This window comes from Trematomus bernacchii, unplaced genomic scaffold, assembly GCF_902827165.1.
Source record: "Trematomus bernacchii unplaced genomic scaffold, fTreBer1.1, whole genome shotgun sequence".
Lineage (NCBI taxonomy): Eukaryota > Metazoa > Chordata > Actinopteri > Perciformes > Nototheniidae > Trematomus > Trematomus bernacchii.
In genome coordinates this window covers 158,678-168,203 of record NW_022988007.1, presented here as the reverse complement: position 1 = coordinate 168,203, position 9,526 = coordinate 158,678, and the positions used below count along the sequence as shown (strand labels likewise).

At 40.9% G+C, this 9,526-nt stretch overlaps 1 protein-coding gene across 1 annotated transcript; it reads right to left on the bottom strand.

Annotated features, from left to right (window-relative positions):
* Positions 1-337: 337 nt before the first annotated feature.
* smfn (small fragment nuclease) lies at positions 338-9,146 on the bottom strand. Its single transcript, XM_034117375.1, has 7 exons — positions 8,670-9,146; positions 6,116-6,199; positions 5,083-5,160; positions 4,419-4,530; positions 4,227-4,335; positions 3,204-3,257; positions 338-751 (listed from the first exon to the last, which is right to left on the bottom strand). The coding sequence occupies exons 1-7, from the start codon at positions 8,928-8,930 to the stop codon at positions 619-621; spliced, it is 831 nt and encodes a 276-aa protein (XP_033973266.1). The 5' UTR covers positions 8,931-9,146; the 3' UTR covers positions 338-618.
* Between the last annotated feature and the right edge of the window lie 380 nt (positions 9,147-9,526).

The following is a 9,526-nucleotide window of genomic DNA, read 5'->3' as shown; positions in this document are numbered from 1 at the left end:
ATGAAACAATATGAATTCATGTAAATCTCAGCTCATCTTTTTCCTCCAGGTATTTTCTCAGTTTTTAACGTTTGCATTGTGCTGTCTTTTTAATCTTACCAAAGTGCACACTGCCATCTAGTGTTGTTCCTAAATATGTCATGTATTGCGCTGTATTCTGATAACAGGAAGAGAAAAGCTCCTTTATATCATTTGCAGACTTAATATCAGGAGGACAAAAACAGTTTCCAAGCATTTAGGGTTTGTTGATGTAGTTATGTAATTCAGTCACTTCCTGCATGAATGTACCAGATGTGCTTGTGTTTGTTGTTGATAGATTAGAATGACACAGGTAGAATGTAGTGTGTTATTAGTTTATTTGGTTTCACTTTAAAAGCGAGGGAAAATCAAAGTCAATCCCAAAAATTGCAACCTTAAATTAAAACGTTTATTTTTTAACTTGGAAAAATAGGTTTCTGGTGAATTAACTCTTGCAAGAATCATGCTCCCTTTGATGAAACCTTTATATTTAACTTTGGAACAATCAGGAAACAAAGGAATATTTGGCCGCTAAATATAAACAGAAACTAAACTCCTCCTTTTGAAAGAAACACAACACTGGAGGCTCCATAGCTTCTCTCATGTGTGGCAGCTGTTGTTGCTGCCTCCGTTTTCGGATATTTTGCACTTCTTCTCCTCTGTTGAGGGCTTGAACACGTTGGCTCTGTAGAACTTCAGCTCTTTGATGCTCTCCTGGATGTCATCCAAGGCTCTGAGGAAGGAAACCACAGCTTAACTGTATTCCTTGAATTATGCATATAAACAATGACCCTTAAATCAAGTTTACAGGATAGGGCTGCAGGATTTAAAAAATATATTATCATAGTATTCTGACTGATATTGCGATATGATTTGAACAGCGAGGGAATGAGCATCTTTGAAATATGATTCACGTTATCATTGAAAACATATCAAAACGACCATGGTGATTTTTGTAGGGAATGTACCAAACAAGGCTTATTCAATAGGTCTGTAAAGTACCGCTTGGCTGGGACTTCTCTGGTGCACCAAATTCAGAATTGTATTTCCATGTAAAACAAATCTTGTGCTTACTGCGATTTTGATATTGCTCTAGTCCAGGGGTGGGGAACCTTTTGCCTCTCAAGGGCCATTTCAATGTTTACAACATCCTCCGGGGGCCGTACAAATGATTGACCTCTGCTTGAAAAACTAAAATCACAGCCCATTCATTTGGCCTTTCTTTCATGCTGTGCAAAGAAAAAGCAACCTCTTAATCCAGATATTTTACCATGACTCGTGCATGCATTCACGTGCACGGTTATGGCATGACCACCAAAACAGAAAGCTATGGACACAAGATGTGTGCAAATGTATTTAGTTTCCTATCCATGTGAACATGATTTAAAGGGGACCTATCATGCAAAATGCACTTTTGTACGTCTTTTCTACATGAATATGTGTCCCCGGTGTGTCAGGGAACTCACCAAGTGTCAGAAAACACAACCCTCTCTATTTTCCTCCATACCCAAATCTCTAAAAACGGGGCTGCAACGGATCTGATAAAAACTGATCCAGATTTGAAATATCTCTGACGTCAGAAACAAGGAGCTCCGCCTATATGGGCAACTCTACACCTATCAGGGGAATGGGGCCATGGCCACGGCCATTGCCGCTCGAAAGCGCTGGAGATGCTGTCGTACATATGCCAGGCCTGTAAGTGGCGCTGTAGTCTGCCACAAAAGCAGCAAAGAAGACTTCTCACAGAATCAGCCCCCTGCAAAAACAGGGCTGGAAAAGAGCAAATAGAGCGAAATGAGGCATGGCTAAAATGCATGATCCGTTTGGTATTTTGAAAAAGGTATGGCCCTACAACATATTATTCAAATATAGCATGATAGGTCCACTTTAAGTAGGGGATGGACCTAACCTCCTCTAGGGGGGTCCGGGGGGCAACATTAGGAGATCTATGGATACATCTCTCAACACCCATATGAAACAGAACTGTAAGCATATTTTCTTTTTCTTTATGGATATTTTACAAATCACTCCTTTTAAACTGTATTCTTGCTTATTAATAACAACTTTTTTTTACTGTCATATAGTATTTTATACCTGTTTACTTAATTCTCTTATTTTTGATAACTATAATGATCATATAAAGATGTGCCTTTACCTCACTGGTTGTAGAAAAAGCTTCTTATATTCGTTAGCATAGCTAGCTAACCAGATGCTAATAGCAACAAAGGTATTGACTGTATGATCAGTATGACAGATGAGCAGATCACCACTGGGCTTACAACTAAAGACACAGCCACGCAAAAACTGCGGCATGTGTACGGCTCCTTATGGGTACTGACATTTCTGAAGTGCCGGAGCCGCGTTCTGGTGCTCTCCTGCAGACGAGACATATACCACGTGATGACACGTTAGGCTCGTGTTGTGTTCAAGGACCCTGACCTTGGCCAGGAAAAACAGGCACTCTCTTGTTTAATTATTTTGCGGTCTAGATTTCTTTCATTTTTTGCGTGTGTTTATAAATTACCTCGAGGGCCGTATACGGCACGGGGGCCGGAGGTTCCCCACCCCTGCTCTAGTCCATATTGTGATTTTGATAAACCTTTGGTTATTTGGGGAACCATATTCCTGGATCATTTTATCATTTCAACTTTGATCTTATTTAAGACGCTTTTCCTATCAGTTTTGTTGGTTGTGAAACAAATGCACTCATCATCTTGAAAAAGAAAATGTACAGTTTCTTTGCAAATGTCAATTAATGCTAAAAGTAGATGTAGTTGATTGAAGCAACACACTCCTCATTACATTTTACTTGTTAGACGCTTTTATCCAAAGCGACTTACATACTCACTACTGTGGGCAATCCCCACAGGAGCAATTTGGGGTAAAGTGTCTTGCCCAGGGACACAACGACATGCTGACTGCAGTGGGGTTTGAACCTGGGACCATCTGATCCCCATACCAAGGCTCGATCCACTGCACCACACGCCTCCACTTCCATACTTGTGAAGGTGCATGACTGCTTGGTACACATCGTCTGGCTTTATACAAATCTTTGTTCACGATGGCTTCTTTACAATGTTACTTTAGTAATTAGTAGAAACAAATGCCAAATATACAAAAGCCTGACCTCAGTAAAGAAAAACACATTCCTCCTTCCATGTTTATGTTGATGCGTTTTTGTTTACCTGTGGGCTGCTTTCTTGTGAGGCACAATTTTATATTCCTTTGGATACCACCGTCTGAAAGTATTTACAAAGAACAAACCCATATTAAAATAATAATACAGTTGCAATGACTAGCTAACTGATGAATGCAGATAAGATCATTAGTGGGGCTAATAAATGACAAGTCTTATGGCACGTTTCCACTACAGCCCGCAGCCCGGTTTAAGAGGGCTGTGACGTCAGCGGCCCGTCTTTGGTTGCGTTTCCACTTGGCCTAGTACCGGCCGGCGGGTCCTAATTCACAGTTTTTCTGGCCTCATAAAATCGTGGGGCCAGGGCCAGAGGCAACGAGGCTGAGTCGGGCTGAGTATGCTAAACTAGAGAGAGCATCGCTGGCAAGGGGGCAACAACTACAACAAGATGGACATATTTGACCGTGATTTAATTGTAATACACGTTTCAAAATGATGCCGAAGTAACAACATACTGATACCGGTTAGTAAAAACCATGAATTAATGCTTTGTCAAGTCTGCAGACAGACGGCAGGGGAAAAACCTTTTAAAATGCTTGTTTTCTAAATGGAGATTGGCTAAGCTAACGCAGTATATGCTCCGACCGTCCACACTCACAACAACGGCCTATACAGACATAAATAAAGCAGCGACTGTATTCGCCATGACACAGGCAGTCTGTGGTTTGTACTTGTTTCACTTTTGTCTAGTTTCTGAACATATATGAGGAGCTGTGAGCTCTGAGTGCTAACAGCTAACGGCTGTGTTGTTTTTCTGGGGTCCTCTGAAGATCACGTCACGGCTCCGCCTACACTGCGTTACTATAGATACTGCCCCAGTTCCTAAACTGTAATGGAAATGCGCCATAAAGTGAGCCAGTCCTAACGAGGCCCAGCCATACCGAGCGGGGCCGAGCGAGGCCGTGTAGTGGAAACGCGACATTAATGACGAGAAACAAAGGACAGAGGACTTGTGAGAGACAAATGTGGAAAATATTCAAATCCTTGTGCAAAAGTCCACACCAACACTTTCCTGCAAAGTTCCTTAATGGTGCTGACGTCAATGATCCTGTAGTGCAGGTGGAACATGAACTGAGGCATGAACTTGTCCAGGAACCTCTTGTCTGCGTGCACAGAGTTCCCTGCAGGAGGAGAAGCATAGGACATGACTGAGCTACATCAGTTGAATTATATCACACTACAGCTGATGCTGAAGGTCACTCACCAGCCAGGGGACACTGTCCAGGGGGGGTGTGCTGTCGGACAAAGGACAGGAACTCATACTCTGCCTGTTCCAAAGTGATTTTACTGTCCTGCACCGCCTGGGTCAGTCCTGACTGAGACACAAGCACACTGGCTGTAAACATCCTTCAGTCAGTCAGCTGGTTCAGCTCATTGCATGCTGAGGTAGAATCAGAAAACTTGATTTATCCCTGGAGAAAACTGGGTTTCTTTACATTTGCTTATAAGTTACATTTAAAAAGTGAGGCGTGCAATGAAGAAAAAATTAAAGGGAAACAAATATTGAGAAAAACATAAGAAGTTAATGTAAAAATATGCAATTTGTACAATTTAACAACATACAGTATGTATTATGTAGGTAACAATGTGTATATATATTAAAACACATTCAGTGGTGTATAAGTATTAATTAATATATTAATGCTGAATTGCAGATTTACAGAGGGTATTCAGCTACATGCATTCTATGACTCAACACGAGTAAGCTAGGGCAGAAGACAGAGAGATAAACCCGTTTGGACTGTGATATAAAATTGGTTTTGTACAAACTCTCTACTTTTTAAGCCATGTCTTCAATTTAAACCCAAAGAGAAATATGTTCTTTGTATCCGTCTTTCTCCCCACCCCCTACAGCAGAGACAGCTTACCTCTCCATGGTGCTCTACACACCACTCCGACATGCCGTCCAGCAGCTTCTTTGGCTGGTTAATGATCAAGTTGGGCCCCTGCCGACCGAGAACACATGTGTTAAAGGTCCCATGTCATGCTTTTGCGGTTATTACCCGTCCCCTTGTGTGTTATGAAGGTTTTTATGCATGTAAACGGTCTGCAAAGTCACAAACCCTCAAAGTACACCCTGTAGCAAGTAAAACTCTAACACAGAAAAGACCTGTCTGTGCTGCCCCAGAACGCCTCGTTGGAGATTTTTCTTTTTCAATTTGTTCTTCCGGGAACCAAGTGACGTAACGACGACCCAAAGGACCAATTGGTCCAATCCGTGGAGCTCCTCACACACCAGGATCCCTTGGCGTCACTATCAAACGCAGTGGGGGGGACCTTTAGCGCCGATTTTCAACTATCAGGGAGTCCCATTGACTTGCATAGAGTTTTTCTCAGCCGCAGCTGCGTGGATCTCCACTCACAGTTCGCCACACACTCACATGTGTGGGCTCAGGCTGAGTTTCGCCGTGTCTCGCTGTCTCGCTGACCCCACGCAGCAACCAGGAAACGACACCAGTAATACAGCTCACACTGTCGCCTCCTCGAGTCTCAAAGGGCGGAGCAGCGAGCCCCGCAACGTCCCGCCAACACGGCCCCCAGACCCCACGCAGCATTCTCATCTGTTTGTCATTACTGGTGTCATTTTCTGGTTGCTAACAAACGCCATTGTAACACAATCACACATCAGAGCACAGTGGGCTCATAGGGAGGGGGGGGGGGGGAGCTCCAACAAGGCGTTTAGGACAGAGAGTGAATACACATACTATACAGAGATGCTGTATGAGAACACCAATGTGATTTTGGAACATTGAACAATGTAAATCTATTCTAGTAGACCTCAACAATGGAATTATGATCAGTAGAAATGGCCATGCCATGGGACCTTTAAGTTATCAACATATACAGAATAGAAGCGGCAATCAACATTTTCTTTATTTTTTTTAAATGGTTTTTTGTTACCTCAGCCAGAATATTCAGCTCAGAGTCTGTGATCAGGCACGCCATCTCAATGATCTGGTCCTTCTCAATGTCCAGACCTGTCATCTAAAAATATCACAGAAGACAGCAAGATGTGACATGTGTCTGGCACTCAAACAGCATCACTTAATTCCTTACAGCAATTACTTCCTGCCATAATAGCATGGATGTGTTCACAACATGGCTAAATAGTATTTAATAATAGTGTGCCTGCACCTATAATTTTCTATAATCAACACTGCCAATTAGACATTTTTGGGAGGATGATATGAAAACAACTAACAATGTAAAGAGTAACTATATTCCATGTTGGTGAAGTTCCTACCGAACACAATTAAACTCTGAGCCTAGAGTCAGTAATGTTAATAGCAATCATTATGATGGGACATTTTTAAGAGAATTGTAGGATCTGGTTAACACAAATGATGTCTGAGATCTACATCATGTAAAGCCATCTAGACTTGCTGTCTTTATCTGCTCAATCATCCATTAGTTTTTTTTAGTTTTTAGTTTTATTTATTTATTCTACTAAAATCATACAAAAACAAAAACGTATAATTCATACACACAAATTAACAAAATTAGTAGAAGCGGGAGGGCTGAAGCATAGCTTATGGGGAGTAGCCCTCCCGTGCATCATCATTAGCATCAATATAACAATGGCATTTATTTAGTCAAAAACGTATAGAAATTAAGGAGTACCGGTACAAAGAAATAAAGAAAACTAATGAAAACTGGAGAAAAATAAATAAATAAATAAAATAAAAGTTAGGGCAAGAAAAAAAGTAAATGCATATATAAATAATACTGGGAATATCCAATATTTGTTAGCTGGAGTAATCTGCAAATAGAATTGTTTTTACTTTAGTTTTGAATTGTTGATGGCTAGTAATACTTGAAAGGTCTGGGTGAAGTCCATTCCACGTTCTAACTCCAATTATGGATAAACCGTGTGATTTGATGGTTGTTCTACAGGGCTTGCTACACAACCAGTTAGGATGCCTAGTTGGGTATTTCCTGACTGTGGTTTGGAACTGCTTTTGAATGTTAGTAGGCATTTTGTTATGGAAAATGTTGTGCATAATCAGTACTGTTTTAAGCTTAACTATATCAACAAATTTAAATAGATTGAGTTTTTTTTAAATATGGGAGTTGTGTGTTCATATTTACCAACACCACAGACTATTCGTAATACTTTTTTTTGAGATGTTATTATTTTTTGTAGATTTATTGAGTACGTGTTTCCCCATATTTCGGAGCAGTAATAAAGGTAAGGGAGAAATAGACTTGTGTATTTTTTCCTCGAGAATGTTCTTAGTACGATACAAAATACCTATTGTTTTTGACAGTTTAGTTTGTACATAATTTATATGGTGCTTCCAGTTGAGTTTTTCATCAACAATGCGTCCTAAAAATGTACATGCACCAACTTTCTCTATCTCAGTATTGTAAATCCGTATAATACAGCCATTTCTACTCTCAGACTTTGTATTGAATAACATGTAATTTGTTTTGGCCACATTAAGGGATAATTTATTAACTGCAAACCAGTTACATAGTATTTCTAATTCTGCATTAACAATTTTAACAAGATCACCAAGATTATGATGGGAGCAGAGAATGGTGGTATCATCGGCAAACAAAATGAATTTTAACATGTTGGAGGTGTTGATTATGTCATTAATATAAATCAGGAACAGTTTTGGACCTAAAATTGATCCTTGAGGGACGCCACATGTTACTGTATAGGAAGATTGTTTGATTTCGCCTCGTCTATATCCACATATTGTAGCCTATTTATCAGATAACTCTTAACACATTCTTTGGCTTGACCCCTTATGCCATAATGTTCTAATTTGTGTAGCAGTATAGTATGGTTGACAGTATCAAAAGCCTTTTTAAGGTCAATGAATATACCAGCTGTAATCATTTTTTTCTCAATGTTGTTGGTAATTTCTTCAACCAGTTCAATTACTGCTGAAGAAGTAGTGATTTTTCTGAAATCCATATTGGCTGGGGCATAGTATATTAAATTTGCTGAGGAATGACTCCAGTTGATCAGTTATTCTGGGCTGTCATAATTTTTCGTTTAAACTTGAGCCTTCATGTACACATGTGTAAGTTTACAAGCATATGTTAAACATTTTTAAAGGTTAGCCTGGTGCAGGATCTGTTTTACTGGCTATTATTTTTGTACTAGCCTTAATGTTGCTTCAAACTAAATGGATAAATAGCAAATAATCTCTTGGCAGAACGTGAAGTTGCCATTTCATAATGTAAAGTCTGTAGCCTACCCATCTCGATAGCTCTTAATTTCGGGGTGTTCAATGATTTGCTAACGTTAAAAAGTCCTCATGTACTTAACCAACACATGATTTAAGTTTTACACATAGAAACGTTATACTCAGCATCCTCATCCTCGGCTAGCGTTACCGGTTAGCTTGGTGTAGCATACTATTAGCACATGTCAGAGAAGCTACAGCCAGTAGCCTCAGGTGTAGAACACGGATAGAGCCGTTGTTAGCCGGTGACTTACCTCCAGGTCCACCCACACCATTCTCTGGGACATCGCGCTGGGCGACATGCTGATTTTTCTGGATAACTGGACGTCCGAACTTGAAACGAATCTGGAGGTGAATGTGTTTATTCCCCGGCTAACCGGTGCGTTTCTCTGCAGAACAAGGCTGCAGTGTGAGTGACAGCCTGCCGTTATCTGCCGCAGGACGGGAGCTCTCTTCTGGCGAACAAACTCTAGAATCACTGGAGCCCATGCCGAGGTCCGCGAGAGCACTAGCATCCTAGGCCGGCTTCCGATCTGATCTGTCGTAAAAACAACTACATCCCGTCAGGGGACACAGAGGGCGTAACTATCGCGAGAGTTCCACCTACATCCATGAGTTGCAAACGGTTGTTTCTCAAAACGTCTGTGGCTGCGTTTCATTTCGGTTAAATGGATTCCTTGCGTCCCTCACTTGCGTCGTTTCCCTGCGACTAGTCCCTCCCACCAGGGAAGCATGGAGAGACGCAAGGAAACCGCGAGAAGCAGGGAAATGAGTTTTAAGAGCAATGGGACGTCCTTTCCTCCGGAGCGTCACGTGAAGCGACGTCCGTTTGTGATGACGCTGCACAGCTGATCGTCTGACAGCAGCCAGCTCTGTCCCCGTTATTTTCACAAACACCCCCGCCTCTGTTAGTACACATTTACTGACACAAACATTTGTATCATCTGTTGTAGACCCAAATAAATCAAATCAAATAAGAACTCATTCTCAAAAAAGATAAACGCCATCCTTAAAATGTATAAACGAACAATAGTTGGATTAATATTGATTAGAGTGCACAATAGCAATAAAATAATTGAGAGAAGAAAAAGAGATATGTTATCTATCAAAA